This window comes from Cervus canadensis, chromosome 29 (genome assembly GCF_019320065.1).
Source record: "Cervus canadensis isolate Bull #8, Minnesota chromosome 29, ASM1932006v1, whole genome shotgun sequence".
NCBI lineage: Eukaryota > Metazoa > Chordata > Mammalia > Artiodactyla > Cervidae > Cervus > Cervus canadensis.
This window is the reverse complement of record NC_057414.1, coordinates 24,943,408-24,965,146: the sequence shown is the minus strand read 5'-3', so window position 1 is coordinate 24,965,146 and position 21,739 is coordinate 24,943,408. Positions and strand designations below refer to the sequence as shown.

Genomic DNA, 21,739 nt, shown 5'->3' with positions numbered 1-21,739 from the left:
AAAATATAGATGAGTACAAAATATAGAACACAAGAGAGGAACTGGGAGCACTTGAGAAGTCTAGGGAATTATGAGTCCTGTCTTCATCCCTTCCCCTCACCACTCCTCACATTATTATCTGGCTCCAATGTACTGTTAAAAATCAGTAAATTAAATAAATAATAACTAATAGTTAGTACTCACTCTGAGCTAGATGACACGATTATCGGCCCTTTATATATATTAACATATTTAATCCTCTTAACAACCATCTGTAGTAGTTGTATTATTATTCCCCATTTACAGAAGAGTAAACAGAATAATAATTTGCCACATTACTTATGACTGAAAATCAAAGTGTCTCAGAAGAGTAAACTGCATAATAGAAGATTAAGTAATTTGCCACATTATTTATGATTACCAGATAGTAATTTCTGACACTCTCTCTCCCTGCCAAAATAGAGATCTGGTGAGGAGTTTGCTAAGCGTGAGTCACCTGATTACAGTTGGTTTATAATTATTTCTGAACTTTTCAAAGTCTCAGTCCAGGTTTCATGTTGGTGAAAAAGAAGCCTCATACAGTTGTATGGCTGAAAGGTGAGTCGGACAATAAAATGGATAGAAAAAGGACTATCAGGCTGAGTGTTTACTCTGGGTATAATAGATTTGAAGTGAATACCAGGAAATGACACACCAAGCAATGTTAGTCATTTGAATGACTCTCCAGGGACAAGAACACTGTAAATATATTAAAGTGGTTATTTTTAATTTCTTCTCTCAAAATTTATGAGAACAGTTAGGCCAGGGAACAATTTAACAATCCAGGAGCCCAAATCTTAATGTTCTAATGAATACTTCTATGGCACAATTCCTTAACTGTAAAGGAATTATTATCTTTATTATCATCATACAATGGAGAGCCATAGAGCAGACATATGTTATAACTAATGCAGAGTAAATCCTACATGGCTAAATCTGGAAGGAGATAAAAAGACAAACTCAGTTTGTGTCTCAAATCGTATTTGAAAAGATGAAGGTCAAGAGAGGACAAAAGTGCCCAATGTCTTAGATTCAGGATTAGAATTTAGATCCAAGTTATGTTGTGGTTAATCTGAATCTTAATCCCTTGACATCATTTTCAGCATGTCATGTCGGGGGGATGGAGAGGGAGATACACACAGACATACACACACAGACACATATTTTTCTGGGACAATGTCCATAAGTATTCTCGAGTTCTTAAAAGGGGTCACAGCCATCAAAATGATGAGGAATCACTACTTAGACTAAACTAGAAAAATGACACATGATATCTACGACTGAGCAGGTTAAGAACCAAGGTGAAACAAATATATTTGTGTTTATATTCCATGACAAGAGTGAAAATGTGTTAGAGTCTACTTAGAGCAAATGGGGAAAAAAATAGAGTAAGGAAGTTACATAGCAGAAAGATTGGAGAGGAGTGAGAAAGTGATAGGAAAAGATACAGGGAAAAGGAAAGGAAACTATATGTTATAATAAGCATGTAGGCTTATACCGTCATGAAAACAGTGTTGTGGTCCAAGTCAATACAGGCTTACACTTTTCTGTTCTTCTGGTGCCTCTTATGGATGCCTTTATGGTCACCTCGTCAAGAAAGGACTACAAACTGGCTTGATCCTGGGGTCTTTAGGCTTGTGGTGTTGCTGTGTTTCTGTCCTTGAGCTAGTCAGGGTCCATGCAAATAGACTTCCAATCTAGAGCTCATTGAGTCATTGATCCTTTCTATAGGCTCTAAAGCCTCCCTCAAGAGTGGGTATCAGAGGCTTAAACAGAACTGGCATCTCTAAGGGACCAGATTCCCTGAAGTCTGTTATAAGTCCCTAAGGCTTACAGATAACATCATTTTCTCACTAATTAGTTTGAGGAATCTAATACTTTTTTTTTTTTAATGAGATATAACCAATTGGTCTCTGTATTGATGATGATGAAACTTTTGCCAAGGACCATTCTGAAAGAGCTACCAGATATGCTGGAAAACATTCAACTTATTATCTATGAAAAGTAAAGACTTAATGCTACATTAAAGTTTTCATTCCTGACACTTAACATCTCAATGGTTGATTGTTCCTCAGAACAATTATAGGGCTCATGATTGCTTCGTGGTACTTAAAGCGTAAGATTTTGAATCATAACATCTGGGTTGATATCCTGACCACACAATGACTGGTGTGTGAGAGTGAACAAGTTACTCAAATTGTCTGATGATCACCAAATTTCTTTATCTGTAAACCTGAGATGATAATACCTTTCACATTACAGTTTTATGAACTTAACATGAGATAATGTATGTGCAAATTTGGTTTTGAATTGTAAATCTTTCTGTAAATATTAAGAATTAGCACTATTTTAATTATTTTCATCTAATTAGTATGATTAAAAGTGGCTGGAATAATGTCTTAAAAGAACCTAGACTATTGACTTTTTAATAACAAGTTTCTTGAGATATGATTCACACATCATAAAATCCATCATTTTTTTTTTTTATTAGTTGGAGGCTAATTACTTCACAACATTTCAGTGGGTTTTGTCATACATTGATATGAATCAGCCATAGATTTACACGTATTCCCCATCCCGATCCCCCCTCCCACCTCCCTCTCCACCCGATTCCTCTGGGTCTTCCCAGTGCACCAGGCCCGAGCATCCATCATTTTAAAGTATACAGTTCAGTGATTTCACAGTTTTGCCACCAATACCACAATCCAATTTTAGAATATTTCTATCACTTTAGAAAGACCCCTCATGCCTACTTGCAGGCATTGCTTCTTCCCACCCCTCACTCTAGGACACCATAATGTACCTTTTTGTTGTTATGGACTTGTCTTTTGTGCACAGTTCCTGTAAATACAATCATACACTATGTAGCCTTTTGCATCTGCCTTCTTTCATTTGGCATAATGTTTTCAAGGTTCATCTACATCATAGCATCTACCAGCACTTCATTCCTTTTTATAGCCAAATAATTGTGCACAGAGTAGATATAGTACATTTTTTACTCATTCATTACTTTATGGGTATATGGGTTGTTCCTGAGGTTATTAAGGTTACTGCCTCAGGAATGCAGATAACCTCAGATATGCAGATGACACCACCCTTATGGCACGATTATGGCAGAAAGCAAAGAAGAATTAAAGAGGCTCTTGATAAAAGTGAAAGAGGAGAGTGAAAAAATTGGCTTAAAACTCAACTTTCAGAAAACTAAGATCATGGCATCTGGTCCCATCACTTCATGGCAAATAGATGGGGAGACAATAGAAACAGTGAAAGACTTTATTTTTTTGGGCTCCAAAATCACTGCAGATGGTGACTGCAGCCATGAAATTAAAAGGTGTTTGCTCACTGGAAGAAAAGCTATGACCAACATAGACAGCATATTAAAAAGCAGAGACATTACTTTGCCAACAAAGGTCCATCTAGTCAAAGCTATGGTTTTCCCAGTAGTCATGTAAGGATGTGAGAGTTGGATTATAAACAAAGCTGAATGCTGAAGAATTGATGCTTTTCAACTGTGGTGTTGGAGAAGACTCTTGGAGTCCCTTGAACTGCAAGGAGATCCAACCAGTCAATCCTAAAGGAAATCAGTCCTGAATATTCATTGAAAGGACTGATGCTGAAGCTGAAGCTCCAATAATTTGCCACCTGATGCAAAAAACTGACTCATTGGAAAAGACCCTGGGAAAGATTGAAGGCGGGAGGAGGAGGGAACAACAGAGGATAAGATGGTTGGATGGCATCACTGACTCGATGGACATGAGTTTGTGTAAGCTCCGGGAGTTGGTGGTGGACAGGGAAGCCTGGCATGCCCCAGTCCATGCAGTCGCAAAGAATTGGACACTATTAAGCAACTGAACTGAAACTGAACTGGGTTGTTCATACTTTAGATTATTATTAATAGTGCTCTTATAAAAATTTATATATAAGTTTCTGTTTAACCATATGTTTCCAAATCTCTTGTGTATATGCCCAGAGGTGAAATGCTGAATCTGGATTGTTGGTACTTCAACTTGAATTATATACAAACAGAAAAAAATATTCTTGTTGACTGTACATTTTCTTAAGTTTGTTATCTCTAATTTGAAACTAGATGTGAATGGTTGCTTTCAACCTTTCTATAGTAATAAGCAAAAATAAATGCAAAAAAAATACTATAAAGCCTATAAAATCCTAAATGCGCTGATTTGATCTAAATGATTATGTTGTTTTATGTGAAATAAATTAATTGATACTGAATTTAATCAAAGAAATATATTTATATTTGTGAGTTTTATGCTTCATTTGTCAACTTGATTTCATTTTTTAATTTTTTCTTAACTTTTTATTTTATATTGCTGTATAGCCTATTAACAATGTTGTGATAGTTTCAGGTGAACTACGAAGGGACTCAGCCATACATACACATGTATCCATTCTCCCCCAAGCCCCTCTTCCATCCAGGCTGCCACAGAGCATTGAGCAGAGTTCCCTGTGCTATATGGTAGGTCCATGTTGGTTATCATTTTAAATTTAGCAGTGTGTACCTGTCCATCCTAAACTATTCAAGGTATATTCAATCATCCTTTGAATTATCCTTCTTACGCTTGCTGTAATCTTACTTCTTTTAAAAATTAGCTTTTAATTATCAATATATTATTTTTATCAGCTAATTAATTAAATTTTAAAGGGATTATAGCAATTAGATTTTGGGGGAAAATCTAAAGGGGTCTTCAGTTTATGATGAGGGAAGTCTCCACAGGATAATGATGTTGGATGTCAATGTTGGATAACAATGCTGTTGGGTGACCACGGTAAGAAAGAGTTGCTTTCAGCAGATGTCTGGGCAGATAGAGCTGACCAAACATCATCACGGGTCACAGTACATATCAGAGAAGGCCACAGGAAGGTGTTATCAAAGTGGAAAAATGGACATCCCTGTTCATCAATGCTGTACCCTTGTAGTTGCAGAGTTCAAAATCAACCCTGGGGAAATGAAGGATGAGGGTAGAAAGTTCAAAATTGATTAAGTTTGTAATTTGAAGAATATAATAAGTGTAACTGGAATGTCATTGACTACAATGTAACTAGGATATTTTTCCTACCAACCATTTGGCAGAAATGGAGGTGAAGGTAAAAATAAGTTAGGTATGGAAAAATAAACGAAGCTACATTTTGTGCATCTGAGTTTGTCCCGTAGGAACAACAGTTGCCCACTATATATCTTCTTTGTATGTTTGTATGAGTGCTCAGTCGTGTCTGACTCTGCAACCCGATGGACTGTAGCCTCCCAGGCTTCTCTGTCCATGGCATTCCCCAGACAATGATACTGGAGTGGGTTGCCCTTTCCTCCTCCAGGGGATCTTCCTGAGCCAAGGCTCGAACGTGTGTCTCTTGCGTCTCCTCCACTGGCAGGCTGGTTCTTTATCACTGAGCCACCTAAGAAACCCACTTACACATTTGAAATGACCTTAAATTGTGACTCCCCAAGAGATACATAGTGACGTAAGTTATATACATGTATCTGGATGTGGTCGGGGACCTGGTAATATGATGGCTAGGAATAGAATTATGGGTGGAAGATAATAGGCCTAATTATGTTCAATGGGCTTTGAAAATTATTCAGCCAGTGCAATTTTACTACATTTTCTCTGACCTTCAAGCTTACACCTCATTTCAAAGGGCCCGGCAAACCAGCTTTGGTCAGTCACTGACTTACAAGGTCCTCTGGAAGGTTTCCATGGAAACCAAATGCAGAGCAGAAGGAGAGCATGGATAGCCTAACAATTAATTTCAAGCCTGCTGTTTCTCTTTTTCCTGACCATATAGCCAATGCTTTTAGCATGGCTTTTGCCAAATGAATATAAATAATACCACGCTACAAACATTTAAAATACTATAAAACACTATATTACCAGTATACAATAAAAATAGAACATATTACTACATATATATATACAAATGAGTTATACATATATGTATAAAATACATTGTATGTACATACCATTTATATATAATAACAATATTTATTATTTGTTTTATAATAATAGCTGCTATATTATAAGCATATAACATAATACTAAGGATTATATATTACTGGGTTTTTTTTGGCTAAAAAGGGAAAAGAAACTAATGACTTTTTTATTTCTCTTGACATTTCTATGCCTTAACCACTCCTAGATTTTCCTCTTATGGCCACCCCCCTTCTCAAATTTTTAAATCCTACCAGCCAGCAATACACAGTTCATATGTGATCTTCTCTTTTAGGCTCATCCTGGTATTCCCAGACCAAATAAACATCTCTCATTTGAACCCACTTCATATTTTAATTACATTTCTCTTAACAGATAATACTTAATTTGTTTCATAATTAATTACATAAAGACCTCTGCCCGAATCAGCTTTTCTTTCTCTGTAGAATCTAGCTAAGTGACTTAATAGATAGTGACTCAATGAATGTTTGCTAAATTAATGCATCAGTTAAAATAAGAAGAAATCAACTTAGACTTCAGATCCCTTGGAGAAGAGAACTCCCAGTTTAGTGCCCTCATTTCTGAGCACTCAGTAAGATACACAGACCTCTTTCCTTTTTTTTAGGAGAGGTATTTATATGTAGGATCTCTGAGGTCCCTTCTGCCTCAACAATTCTATTTGATAATCATGATCTAAAAATAAGATCTAACTATGTTGCATTTAGACTATCTTTTCATGTGGACCCTAGTCTAAATTTTTCTCTTTAGGTCTGCTCATCATTTGCTTCCAAGTAAATAGACTTAGCTCTATAAATAATAAGCTAGCCAGAGAGTTGAGGACCAGGCTATGCAAAGGCATCACTTACTAAAGTATATCCATGCTCAGACCCTGTGCTGAACCACTGCATGGGACATAAAGATGGGTTTAGTGGTACAAGATATATGAGACATACAGTACCTATTCTCAGAGAATTCACCGGCTACGAGGTGGAGAAGACAAGTACACAGATAACTATAAAAACCGTGGAGGAGGATTCAGGAAAAAGGGACACATATGCCTATGGCCGATTCACGTCACTCTATAGCAAAAGCCATCACAATATTGTAAAGTAATTATCCTCCAATTAAAATAAATAAATAAATTTTTAAAACTTATTCTAAACAGACAAACTCAGTATAAGATTTATATCCTAAATTAGATACCAATCCATTCTTTTAAGTGAAGCTGCATTGGAGAACAGAGTCCCTAACTTTTTTCTCACTTGTTCCATGTTATTTTATGTAGGTTGTTTGGGCTCTCTGGATTCAGTTGCCTCACCATATATAAAATGAAATCATTGCTTTATATGATCTTTAAGGTCTCATAAATTTCTATCTTCCTATGTCTTACAGGACTTAAGAATGTAGCTCTTTGTTTTCATAGAAATGGTTTGTTTATTGGCGTCCCTAAAGGACTTTTATATTCACTTTAAAAATGATGGATTTTATTCTGTTGGTGTATTAACAGAATTATTATCAGTCCCATTGATTACATCATGTGTGTGTGTGCATGGGTTTTGTGTGTGTGTGTGTGTGTGTGTGTGTGTGTATTTAAGGAAATTAAATATTCCTTAGTGCTCTCAAAATAACTGAGAATGTAAAATACTTCTAAATTTTGGGTATCAAAACTGCAGGGGATAGCATGAGATACAAATTTTCACAGCAACTACTGATGGAAAGAATTAGCAAGTATCGGATTAATTTAAGCCATGAGAAGTCTCAGGGTTGATAAACTGAACCTTCTGCATTCCCTCTTAAAATTCATTCTGAGTGTCAGATTGCTCACCCTGGCCCTGCTGTTTGATCTAACTGCTTCGCTTTAATTCTGCTTTTTATTAGGCGCCGGGCAAAGCCAGCTCTGAGCACTGGAATGTGATTGAAAGATTCCAATGGTGCTTCTTTGAGATAAGAAGATTCCATGCTCAGAATATGTAGCCATTTGAAACCTGGAATTATTTTAACTGTTTTGCCTAGACCATTTAATTGCATCATAACTGGCAAGTGACATTTTTATCACTAACTCTCACAAAAAGGTAATATCATAGAATCCCTCTCTTTTAATGCAATGATTTAGGAAGAAATCAGTCTTACCTTGGAAATGCTAGCAAAACTGAGGTGAATGAAATTTTGCCTGAGTGGAAAGTAGGCTGTATGTGTGTGTGTGTGTGTGTGTGTGCACGTGCACATATACACATGTATGTTACACTCACACTTAGTTCTTCCCTAGAATACTAATTGCAGAGAAAACCCAGACTATAAAACTTTAACAAGCCTTCTTGTACTTCCAGTATCAATTCCCAGCCTTATTAATCCACTTGGCCCTGATATGCAGCTCAGAAGTGAGAATTAAAAATTAGAGGGCAAAAATAAAAGCCAAAGTCATAATGAGCAGGAGAAGCATCTCAAAAGAGCGGGTACCTTTGAGATTAATTAACTAGAGAATTCTCTTCACAATGATTCCCTTAGAGAAATCTTACAGCTTGGCAAAGTGGTAAGAAAAGTTTTGTAAATGTGTTTCTTATCTGGAACTTTCCATTACCTCCTTTGGGAAAGAAGGACCATTTCTGAGTCTCAAACAGTGATGTTTATAGGGATGAACATAGAAAACGCATACTGTTATCAGCAGCACAAATCATACATTGGATATGGGAGGCATTACAACAGATCTGGGCTTGGAAGTCTCAGTTTTCTAGGACTATGGGGACAAAATACTGTACAACAAATTGGGTGGCATAAACAACAGACATTTATTTTCTCACAGTTCCGGAGTCTAGGAGTCTAAAATCAAGGAGACAAAAGAGTTGGTTTCCTCTGGGAGGACAAGGGGCCCATTTTAGGCTCTGTCTTTGATGACTTGCTGACGGTCACCCTCTTGCTCGTCCTCATGCCAACATTCCTCCGACTGTATCCCTAGTGTCTCTTTGTGTCTGCAGATTACCTTTCTTATAAGGACATCAGTCATGTTGAATTGGGGTCCACCCTAAGAGCCTCATTTTCATTTAATTACTGCTTTAAAGGTCCTATCTCCAAATTACAGCCACAATCTGAGGTATGGGGTCTGGTGGGGGACAGTTAAGACTCCAACATGTGAATTTGGGGGGAAAACACAATTCAGTCTATAACAGAGAGTAAGACAAACATAGGGCTGAATGGCAGCCAAGGTACACAGACATGTATGATTTTGAACAAGTTTCCCATGCTCAATCTCATGTTTCTAAACTGTGAAATACAAAAATATAGTAATAACAAGTATTTAGCTCATAGGGTCATTGAGTGAGTGAAAGTTGCTCAGTCGTGTCTGACTCTTTGGGACCCCATGGACTATACAGTCCATGGAATTCTCTAGGCCACAGTACTGGAGTCGGTAGCCTTTCCCTTCTCCAGGGGATCTTCCCAACCCAGGGGTCGAACCCAGGTCTCCCACATTGCAGGTGGATTCTTTACCAACTGAGCTATCATGGAAGCCTCTCTTTCTCCAGGGGATCTTCCCAACCCAGAGATCGAACCCAGGTCTCCCACATTGCAGGCGGATTCTTTACCAACTGAGCTATCAGGGAAGCCTCTCTTTCTCCAGGGGATCTTCCCAACCCAGGGGTCGAACCCAGGTCTCCCACATTGCAGGTGGATTCTTTACCAGTTGAGCCACTAGGGAAGCCCAAGAATACTGGAGTGGGTGGCCTATCCCTTTTCCGGGGGATCTTTCCAATCCAGGAACTGAACCAGGGTCTCCTGCATTGCAGGCAGATAGGATCATTATGAGAATAAAATAATATAAAAATGCAAACAAACTAGTATAGTGCTTAGTACATGATAAATGCTCTATAAATCTCCATTTATCACATTTTCTTGGTCTCTCCATTCCTGGTGGTAGCTTCAGTTTATCTTTTTCTGTCTATAGCTTTAATTTAACTATTGTATGTCTGTTTTCTCCAGCAGGCTATGACATCATTCAAGTAAGATCATCTGTGTCTTCTTTATCTTTGCCTTGCCCACTCCTAGCAGAGTTATCTATCAAATGACATCTGAATGAGTGAAAATGAAAAGGAATTGGATTCCATCTTTTATTATTACAAATTGTGCTAGGTTGACCCTCTGAGCTCTTACAACCAGGAAGCTGAGGATTGGGAAGAGATCATGTAGACTCAGAGAGGTTTAGAAGGGTTTGTGTATGTATGTGTGTGTGCTTAGTCATGTCCAACTCTTTGTGATCCTATGGACTATAGTCCACCGGGCTCCACTGTCCATGGAATTCTCCAGACAAGAATACTGGAGTGGGTTGCCACTTTCTCCTCCAGGTGATCTTCCTGACCCAGGGATAGAACCCACATCTCTTATGTCTCTTGCATTGGCAGGCAGATTGTTTACCACCGCACCACCTGGAAAGATTTAGGATATATTAAATTTAGAGTCATTTGAACTGTATTTGAACCTTCCCCTTTAGACTCTTGTTTACTGAGCAACAAAAAATTAAAAAGGTTTTTAAGAGTTTAAGAGAAGAGACCGACAAGAGTCTGTCTCTGATCCAGGAGTGATTGCTAGCTCACACCAGTGCCTGGAGGTACAGACACAACTGTGCTGGTCTGGCCTGGAAGTTTCCATGGCTGCTCTCTGATTATGAGAAGTACAGAGACAGGAATAAAGACTGGTCTCTGTCTCTGCCCCCTTCTCATCCATCACCCTCTTTCCAGTGTCCTTTCATCTCTACTTCTCTGTTAGAATAAACGTCATAGTCATTAGATTCCCCAAGTGTGATAGTAATGCTCAATGAGTTCAGCTGTGAAAACAAACTATGTTGAAACAGCACATTTTTCAACTTTCCCATATTTCAGCCAAAGCAAAAAGAAATGTAGGCATGGGGACCAAACGCAAATGCTTTCCATAAACAGGGAAGTCAAAGGTACAAAACGATGATATCTAGGATGTCACATTGCCTCCTGGCTGTGCTGAGGAATACAAAACCAAGTTCAGATTTTCTGAAACAGCTTCATAGTGCAGTCACAGCTCTGTGGATTCTCCCCATCTGCCCTTCCCACATTCCTCGTCACATGCTACACATTTCCAGCAAAAAGTGACCTCTCTCCTTCCCTTATCAGCAGCATGATAACACACACGTCCCAGGGTCAGAAAGCCAGCCCTCAAGTCTTCTTTCTGCCATTCACTCTTTATGTGTCCTTGCATACGTGCATGCGTGCTAAGTCGCTTCAGTTTGTCCAACTCTTTATGACCCCATGGACTGCAACCCACCAGGCTCCTCTGTCCATGGGATTCTCCAGGCAAGAATACTTGAGCGGATTGCCATGCCCTCCTTCAGGGGATCTTCCTGACCCGAGGATTGAACTCTCATCTCTTATATCTCCTGTATTGACTGGCAGGTTATTTACTACTACTGCTGCCTGGAAGCCCTGTGTGTCCTTCACAAGCCATTTTATCTCTTCCAGTCTTAGTCCCCACATCACAAAATGGATGTAATCATAATAGTACCTGTCTTCTCAAAAATGTTTGTGAATATTACTGTACAGTAATATTCCATAAACTATGAAGTGCAGTTGAAGTAGTAGCTACTCTACCTCTGCTCAGGAAGGAAGTCCAGCTGATATAGGACCTTCCTCAGAGATGACTTCACCTCCTTATTCCTGAGGCTGTAGATCAGGGGGTTGAGCATGGGGGTGACCAGGTTATTCAGGATCTGAACAGTTGCATCCATCCAGGGGCTTGGGGTTGGCTGTAGGTAGATGAGGACCACTGGCATGTAGAAAAGCAGGATGGCAGTGAGGTGGGCGCTGCAAGTGGAGAAGGCGTGCTTTCGGCCAGCTGCAGAGCGGATCTGCAAGATGGAGCAGATGATGCGGCTGTAGGAGGTGAGGATGAGAAGGAAGCAGCTGAGGGGCATGAGACCCACACTGATGAACCCCACCATCTCCAGGGCCGAGGTGTCTGCACAAGCCAGCTTCAGCATGACCGGGATATCACAGAAGAAATAGTCCACCTCATTGGGGCCACAGTAGGGCAATTGGAAGGTGAGTGTAGTTAGAAAGGTGGCCTGAATACAGCCAAAAAACGAGGTGCCCATGGCCAGGATGGCACACACTCTGTGACTCATGATTATTGTGTAGCGCAGAGGGTAACATATGGCAACAAAGCGATCATAGGCCATTACCGTGTACAAGAAACACTCCGTACAACCCAGGAAGTGGTAGAAGAAGAGCTGGGACACGCAGCCTGCGTAGGAGATGGCTCGGCTGTTCCCTGAGAGGTAGAAGAGCATCTTGGGGGAACTCACAGAGGGAAAAAATATGTCACAGACAGACAGTTTACACAGGAAGAAGTACATGGGAGTGTGCAGCCGAGCGGAGGAGACAATCGCCAGTAGGATTAGCAGGTTCCCCATAAGGGTGAGGATGTAGAAGGACAGAAACAGGACAAAGAGCATGGTCTCTAGGTCCTCTGTGTGCGGGATGCCCAGCAGAATAAACTCAGTTACCACCGAGGCGTTCCTCATAGCTGTGATGAAGTCAGACCTTGAAAAGGGATTGGGAACACTGAAGTCTGAACACCAATATCAAATAATTAAGCTTTTTGCCGATGAGCACATTGGCTGTGTTTTTAACTAGCAACAACCCGCCTTCCTATGAATGGCAGGTTCTATATTAAAAATATCATGTATTAAGAAAAGGATATTTTACAGCCAGTCTATCCATCTCTTGGAAGGAATGTCTTGAGAGGCTGATGGTTGTTGATGACAAGACCAGAAGTTTTGAGATCTATTAAAATCATTTTCAGGTCAAGTTAGAAACCACTTTACAGTTGTTTAATCCATGGATTCACTCTTTTCAGGCATATTTATATTTTGAAATCTCACAATATCTTTGAGAAGCAAACTCCCACTATGCATTACCCTCTGAAAAATAATCAGGAAAAAATTGTGTTAGGAATCAGAACATTTAATATTAATTCTGGCTTTGCCACTTATTAGCTACAGTAGTTCAAACAATTTATACAATATCTTCCATAGACATAGTTCTGTCATACACAAAATGAAAATAATAATTACCTTAGCAAAAACATCAACAACAAAGATACCCTGGTGTCATAGTAAAGTTAATGAAATTTCTATGAAAGTATCTGGGAAAAACATAAATCTTAATGAAAAGCATATTTTTATGTTTCTTAAATATGTGTTTAAATACCTTTCTTCAATGTTGGCATTCTAAAATTATTTGCAAATACATGTTTTATGAAATGACATTATTAAATAGATTTACATCACATCCTCTTCAGGATACATCCTTCCAAACTTGGTAGGTACAATGTCGCCAACTCTATCAGGAGATGCTTCTCTGGTTCTTCTGGTCCTCTTAACATTTTCTGAGTGGACTTAGAAGTATTAAGTCCTAAGGTGACTCTGGAATATTAAGTAAAAGAAAGAATAGCAGCAAGTAGAGTACCAAATACTACAATAACCTATGGTTCTATAATATTGTTTGATTTTTAAAATCCATTTCAGGAAAAAGAACCCTCAAGGACCAGGAAGGTCCCTTTGTGTGGCCCCAAGTGTGTGGGGGGCAGAAGTTAATAATAAGATGTGGGCATGGGCAGAGTTTGAAACACTCACAGTCCACCTGAGAATGCAGTCACATTTCCCAGTGTTATAACAAGACCTCATGTTTGGGGCCACTGAGCAGAGAACAGACTGCTCCAGCCAAACACACCTTAATTCTCCTACTTATAAAGAATTGAGTCCCTTAGGGTTTGTGCATTTGAGACCTGTACACACTCCTGCTTCCAGGAGTGCTTCCTTGGAAGTGGATTCAGATCCCCTGAAGCCCTATTTGGGAATGAGTGATAGCTCTGAGGGAGCAATCAGTTTGTTGACCTTATTCATCATCCAGCTATGAAATAATAGTAGTGAGATCATCAGTAAGGAATGCTCTGAAGTGGGAAATAGCTGTGTTCCTTCATGAGTATTTGCATGGTAGCATAAGTTCCAATTCTAACCTTAGATCACCTGCAATGCTATCTCTTTTTTGGTTGTCTTCTACACCTTCAAACTTTTCCTTGTGATATCCTTTGTCTACTGTTTTTGAAATTATTGATACATCCATGCAACTACGCAGTTCTCTCTAATAAACATCACTTTTCCAGGTAGAAACTTCATCAGTTATTATTTGCTTTATATCTACTATCATTATTTGTCCTTCAGGTCAATACTCCTAAAGACAAATATACATTCATGGAGGGTAATCAGTGTAAATAAAGGGGTTGGCTGCAAACCTTCTCCAAAAGAAAATGATTGACTAAATAGCTAATGTTCAGTTAAAAATTCACAGTAAACATTTGCCACATGCTAAAGAAAGTGAAAGTGTTAGTTGCTCAGTCATGTCTGACTCTTTGCAACCCCATGAACTGTAGCCTGTCAGGCTCCTCTGTGCATGGAATTCTCTAGGCAAGAAGACTGGAGTGGGCTGCCATTTCCTTCTCCAGGAGGTCTTCCTGACCTAGGGATTGAACCCGGGTCTCCTGCATTGACAGGCAAATTTACTGTCTGAGCCATCATGTAAGCTCTGACACATTCTAAGTGTTATGCTAACTCTTAAAATTTATTATTACATTTAATATCCCAAAGAAACCATAAAACCATATAAAGAAACTGAAAAGCAGATTAAATAACTGATCGCAACTAGAAACTGACTGCACTGAGACTGTAATTTTATTTTATTTTATTTTATTTTGAGACTGTAATTTTAAAGCCAGTGTTTTTAAGCTCAACGCTATGATGAATTCCAGAGATTTGAATCTTGTACCCAGACATATAATGTGATTTTTCAAAGGCTTCCAGGGCTGATAGATAAACTTTGTATGCACTCTTCATGTGATGATTCAGGAATCATGGGCATATCTGGTAGAAAGACAGATTTATTTTCAATGCAGAAAGTTTAATTATTATAAATTATACATAAATGAAGTAAGTAATCCTTATGATATAGTTATTTCCTTGTCTGGAAATATCCAAGAAAAATGTAAAACAAATAATCTTTCAGGTATGCCATTAAGGCTTTTCTCAATTTGAATGAATAACTTGAGTTCAAGTTCTTACTAATTTTGGAATTATTTTATTCATACTGGAAAGTTTATGTCCATTGAATTGGTGATGTTATCTAACCATCTCATCCTCTGCTGCCCTCTTCTCCTTTTGTCTCAGTCTTTCCCAGCATCAGGGTCTTTTCCAATGAGTCATCTCTTCGCATCAGTAGCCAAAGTATTGGAGCTTCAATTTCAGAATCCATCCTTCCAATGAATATTAAGAGTTGATTTCCTTTAGGAAGGACTGGTTTGAATTCCTTACTGTCCAAGGAACTCTCAAGAGTCTTCTCCAGCACCACAATTCAAAATCATCTATTCTGGGGCTTCCCTGGTGGCTCAGTGGTAAAGAATGTGCCTGCCAGTGCAGGGGGCGTGGGTTCAATCCCTGGTCTGGGAAGATCCCACAAACAGCAGAGTAACTAAGCCCATGCACAACTGTTGGGTCTGTGCTCTAGAGCCCAGGAACTGCAACCACGGAACCCACATGCCGCAGCTACTGAACTCTGCGTGCCCGAGAGCTCATGCCCTGCAGCAAGAAAAGCCACCTCAGTGAGAAGCCCATGCACCCACAACTAGACAGGAGCCTCCTCTTGCTACAACTAGAGAATGCCCCAGTGCAGCAAGGAGGACCCAGCACAGACAAAAATAAAATTATAAGAAAAAAAAAACAAAAAACATAATCATCGATTCTGTGGCACTCAGCCATCTTGATGATCCAACTCTCATATCCATACATGACTATTGGAAAGACCATAGCTTTGACTATATGGACTTTTATCAGCAAAATAATGTCTCTGCTTTTTAATATGCTGTCTAGGTCTGCCATAGCTTTCCTTCCAAGAATCAATGATCTTCTAATTTCATTGCTTCTGTCACCAGCCATGATTTTGTAGCTTCCACACCCTGAGAAAAGAAAATCTGTCACTGCTTCAAACTTTTCCCCTTCTATTTGTCATGAAGTGATGGGACTGGAGGCCCTGATCTTAGTTTTCTGAATGTTGAGTTTTAAGCCAGCTTTTCACTCTCCTCTTTCACCCTCATCGAGGCTCTTTAGTTCCTTTGTGAATATACAACAGTTTTAATAATAACTAATATTTATTGTGCATTTCCTATATGCCAGAATTCTGCGGAGTGCTCTCCATTAAGTAGGCAATATTATTTCCCTCATTTCTAGTAGAAAATTTAGTTTCAAAGAGTTTAAGCGACTTACCTAATGTAATCGAGTCAATTAACGGATCCAGAATGATATGACTCTTCCCTTTGAGTTATAAAGAAAAAAATAATTCAATCCTAAAGGAAATCCTTCCTGAATATTCACTGGAAGGACTGATGCTGTTGAAGCTCCAGTACTTTGGCCACCTGATGTGAAGAGCTGAGTCATTAGAAAAGACCCTGATGCTGGAAAAGATTGAAGGCAGGAGGAGAAGGGGATGATAGAGGATGAGATGGTTGGATGGCATCACCAACTCAATGGATATGAGCTTAAACAAGCTCTGGGAGATGGTGAAGGACATCACCATCTCCTCGCATGCTGCAGTCCATGTGGTCACAGAGAGTCAAACAGGACTGAGGGACTAAACAACATCAACTCTGATTTTTATAACTAATATCACCTTATATTTGTGGTAGGTGAGTTTTTCAATGCAATTTCACGTTTTCAAAGTTAATTTTCTCAATAACTTTGTAACATAGTTCTTATTAACTGCATTTTACAAGTAAAGCCATTGGACTCAGAGCAACTGTGACTTTCCTAAAGTTAGACAACAGAACGCAGTCATTTCCAAGCTTAGCCCTCTTTCACTACATCATCACTGCTTCCCAAAACGACCCCATACAGAAAGCAGCTGGCCCTGTGTGAGAGAATTATTAATAGATTCACTTGAGGGTTTTGGAGGAGTGTCGTGTATGCCCTTAGTGTATGCCTTTACCATTTTTATCGTGTATTACATGGCAAGATTATATGAGAGAGAGAAAGAGTAGAGAACCTGTTCAGAATATGTCTTGTTTCATAGGAATTGAGTCTCAGAAATTTCAGTAGGTATTTCTCAAGGGAGCTGTCTTGCTACAATTTATTTGTAGGAAATTTTGCATTATTTGCATCACTCTTGTTTTAATCAGAAAAAAAAGGCCCTGACTTGTTTAATGCCTTTTTTCCTCTACTCCGAAATTCAAGTAAGTCACTAGCATATTCTTGCAACAACTGATTTCTCAACTAATCATTCAGCAGAACTTTCTGATTATAAATAGCAGGGCTAAGTCCAGGCGTTCTTGGCCCAGTGACAGGTGCTTTATTGTTTGTTGGTAGGACTGGGGTCTGGCATGAGTAACCAAGTGAGAGTTTCTTCTTTCATCTGCAAAAACTCAGCAGTGAAGAGGTGGACCGTGAGCCAAAACGCAAGAGTAAGATATGGCTACTTACTTACTTACTGGGTCATAAATTTCTTAATCAGTTTTCCCCCTCCCTTTCTTTTTCTCTTTTTCCTTCTGGTAAGAAAGTGTTCAGCTGCTTTACTGGGCTTCCTAACAATTTAATGGTTTCTATGGAAGAGGTGGAACCCAGTTAATGGAGGAATTAAGTTAATAAATATAGGAATGAAACATACTTTCTGCATTTTTGTTGGGGAGAGATGGGTATGACAGAAATATCAGGGGCTTGAATCCTAGGAAACTCTCTTGAGTGGCTTGGTGTCCTTAGTTACTACCAGTTCCTAAGCAATTCCTCACATTTCTTTGTGGTCCCCATTCCCATGATGAGAGCCGGTCAGCTGCTGGGATATGGTTCAAGTACCCTCAGCAGGCTACAGTACTGAAACAGCCTCTGTGTGTGATGGAGCAGAAAGATGACTGATCTAGCAGGTTTGAGATATAGCCCAGTCTGTCAAGCAAACTACAGTATCCAGTTTCCATGGCACAAGCAGACAAGTAGGTCATGGTTCAGAAAGAACAAAACTTTTAGTAACAACAGCTATCCTGAAAGATACAGTAGAGCATTCTTACAAAAGAAAAAAAAGTGTATAATAAAGATGCATCTTTGTGTCACATATATGTAAATATATATGTGTGTGTGTGTGTAACTATATATATTCAGGGTTCAATTGCTAAGCTTTTTATGATTATATTCATTCCTGTTTTGCTCTCATTCATTCTAACAATATTAAATCCTGTCTTCACTCACATATTTATATTTCTAGCCCAGATTTCCCCCCTTGAATTCTAGACTTGTTACTCAATATCTCCATGTAGGGGTCTGGATGTTAAGCATCTCAAGCTCACTGTAACCGAAGAGGCACTCTTGTTTTCCCATTCCAAGCTTTCCCACAACTATCTCTAGCTTAGTAAATAAAACACTACAAAAAACAAAAACAGAGAAAATCTTGGAAAAAGTCAGAGTCAAGCAACACACTTTATCCACGAAGGAAAAAGGATAAGAATTACAACACATTTCTTGCCAAAAATTATATAACCAAGGAAAAAGTGGCATGAGATGTTTAAAGTGTTGAAATAGTCAAGCACAGCATATTTAATTCAATAGCCAGTGAAATTATCCTTCAGAAGTGAAGGAGAAATAAATACTCTCAGACAAACAAAATCTGAGGAAATCTATTTCCAGGAGAACTATTCTGCAAGAAATACTAAAAGGAATTCTTCAGAAAGAAGGAAAATAATATAGGTCAGAAACTCAGATATACATAAACAAAGAGTGTCAGAGAAGGAATAAATAAAGGTAAAATAAATCTTTTATTTTTCTTAATCTAAAAGGTAACTTTTTAAAGCAATACTAATGCATTGGATAATTATAATTATAAAGAAATGAACAACAATGCCACAAAGAATGGGATGAAAGAATTATGTAAACTCTCTAACTCATCAAGGTACCTGAACTACATGTAAAGTAAGATAATGCTATTTGAAGGTGGACCTGATTTGTTTTAAATATATATTGCAAATTCTAGGGAAACAACTAAAAAATACATATAAAGAAATATAATTGATATGTTAAGAGTGGAGATAAAATGAAATCACATATACTGCTTAATTAAAACCAAAAAGGAAAATGTTTAAAAACAGATGTAAGAAATAGAAAGCAAACTTAGTAAATATTAAGCCAATTAAATCACTGATTACAAAATGTGCTAACTAAAACTCAAAGATGGTCATAGTAGCTAAAAACACAAGTGAAGTGAAGTCGCTCAGTCTTGTCTGACTCTTTGCGACCCCATGGACTGTAGCCTACCAGACTCTGTCCATGAGATTTTCCAGGCAAGGATACTGGAGTGGGTTGCCAGTGGTTAAGACTCCATGCTCCTAATGCCAAGGGCACAGGTTCAATTCCTCGTTGGGATACTAAGATCCTTCATGCCATACAGTGTGGCTAAAAAAAAAGTGTGTGTGTGTGTGTACCACTAGAAACCCAATTTAATTATAAAGATTTATGTTAAAAGTAAAGGAATAGAGAAAGTTATATAGCAGGCTAACATTAATCAAAAGAAAGCTGGACTAACTATATTCATTTTAGACAAAGCAGATTTCAGAAAAAGGAAAATAATCAGAGATAAAGGTGCTTATTACAACATAATCATTATGTATCATTATGTACTTAACATACATCATTACATAAGATAAAGGGTGCATATTACATAATGATAAAATCTAAAATGTGTATGTGCCTAATAAGAGAACATCAAAATGCATGAGGTAAAAACTGATAGAACTGAAAGGAAAAACAATATATGGGGCATTGCATGCAGTTTTTCTTCTTGTCAACCAGGTACATCAAGCAGATGGGACTGATTTTAAGGGAGCCATGGCTGAGTTGGGAGAGAAACAGCAGATGCTAAATAATCTCCAACATGACTGTGTTAGCCTTGAGGAAAACATGCCACATGCTAAGTCACTTCAGTCGTGTCCAGCTCCTTGTGACCCCATGAACTGCAGCCCACCAGGCTCCTCTGTCCATGGGATTTTCCAGGCAGGAGTACTGGAGTGGGTTGCCATTTCCTTCTCCAGAGGATCTTCCTGACCCAGGGGTCCATCCTGGGTCTCCTGCATTGTCAGGAGGATTCTTTACCATCTGAGCCACCAGGGAAGCCCTTGGTGAAAATAGCAATGGGTTGACTAATAAGTCTCTGTAGAACAGCATACCCTGCCCTGAAGGCACTGGGCTGTCTGAGTGGGAGACTCTTTAGGCTGTGTTATCTGCCTTCCTTCTGGCCAAGTCTGCAGCAGCTAGGAAACAACTACAGGAAGAGGGCGAGGAAAACCAATATGAGAGCAGCTTCCTTCCCAGGCTCCTTGCCCAGATTATCAGTTCCTGAAAGCACAGATGGTGTTTGACATTTTTCTAAAACATGAAGCACCAGCCTTGAAAGTGGGCTTCAGTGCAGGTAATAAAACATCTTTGTTGGTTCTGAAGATCTGAGGAATTGTTGTTTGGATCTGAGGAATTTATAGTTGGGACAACATTCTATAACACAAGAGCACAACTAGAAAAATAAAAGCATGGGCGTTTATACTTTAAAATGGGAGTTGATTCTGCAATTTAAAGAAAACATAAGTAAGATTGTCCTTTGTTTTCTGGTTTTTGCTCAGTTGCTCAGTCCTGTCTGACTCTTTGTAACCCCATGGACTATATATAGCCCACCAGGCTCCTCTATCCCTGGGATCTTTCAGACAAGAATATTGGAGTGGGTTGCCATTTCCTTTCCTGTTTTTTGTTTTAGAAGTTCCTAAGTCTCACGTCTGGAAGCTGAGGGTGAGCAAAGGAGAGATGAACAATGAATGGAATAGTCAACGTCCTGCACGATAAATGTAAAGGACTGTCGTTTTGTGGAAGAGAGTAATTGTGCAAGTGTCATGGTCCTTAAGAACCTGTCTTTTCTGTCATTACATTGATAGAGACTACCTAGATCAGGGGTCTCCAGCTTCTAGGATCTAATGCTTGATGATCTGAGATGGGGCTGATATAATAATAATAGAAATAAAGTACACAATAAATGTGCTTGAATTATCCTGAAACCAACTATCCCCGTCCCCATCACCCCAGGTCCATGGAAAAATTCTTCCACAAAACTGGTCCCTGGTGCCCAGAAGTTGGGGGACCTCTGATCTAGATGACAAACTTGAATGCAAGCTTATTTTATGAAAAGACTAAGCCCTTATTTCTCTTAAGTTCAATGTGTGTGCAAATCACCTGGTGAACTTGTGAAAATGCAGATTTTGATACTGTAGTTTCTGGGGTTGCCTAAAATTCTGCATCTCTAGCAAGCTTCTCGGTGATGTCAGAACCGTATTGCATGGGTTGCACTCATCTGTAGTAAACTTGGAAGAAAGTGTTGGGAAGTGAGTCACCACTGTGCAAGTCGGGCAAATGTTCCCAATGCCAGTTCATGCAAGAGCCAAGTAAGACTCAGCTCTGGGCCATTCTCCACCTAAGTGAACAGATATTGTGGTCCTGCTCAGAATGCTTGAATATTCAAGTTGAAAGTAATAATAGAATTTTAGTGTAATCCCTTTGTTGTAGGATGGGAATTCTAAGACCCTGAAGGTAAAATCATTTGTCCCTCCTCACATGATTATTTAAATGTATGGTCAGGATTCCAACAGTGGTTTTCTGGCCAGCGTTCTTTACCTGCTTCATATAAGATAGGAAGCCAGGA

At 38.9% G+C, this 21,739-nt stretch overlaps 1 protein-coding gene across 1 annotated transcript; it reads right to left on the bottom strand.

Annotated features, from left to right (window-relative positions):
• Positions 1–11,565: 11,565 nt before the first annotated feature.
• Positions 11,566–14,222, bottom strand: LOC122431019 (olfactory receptor 149-like). The gene is made up of 2 exons (XM_043452042.1): positions 13,265–14,222; positions 11,566–12,900 (listed from the first exon to the last, which is right to left on the bottom strand). Exon 2 carries the CDS (start codon positions 12,499–12,501, stop codon positions 11,566–11,568), a length of 936 nt encoding a protein of 311 aa, XP_043307977.1. The 5' UTR covers positions 12,502–12,900; positions 13,265–14,222.
• Positions 14,223–21,739: the final 7,517 nt, after the last annotated feature.

Excerpts from the sequence above, each read along its gene's own strand:
- LOC122431019 (XM_043452042.1), bottom strand. The coding sequence starts at position 12,501 with ATGAGGAACGCCTCGGTGGTAACTGAGTTTATTCTGCTGGGCATCCCG.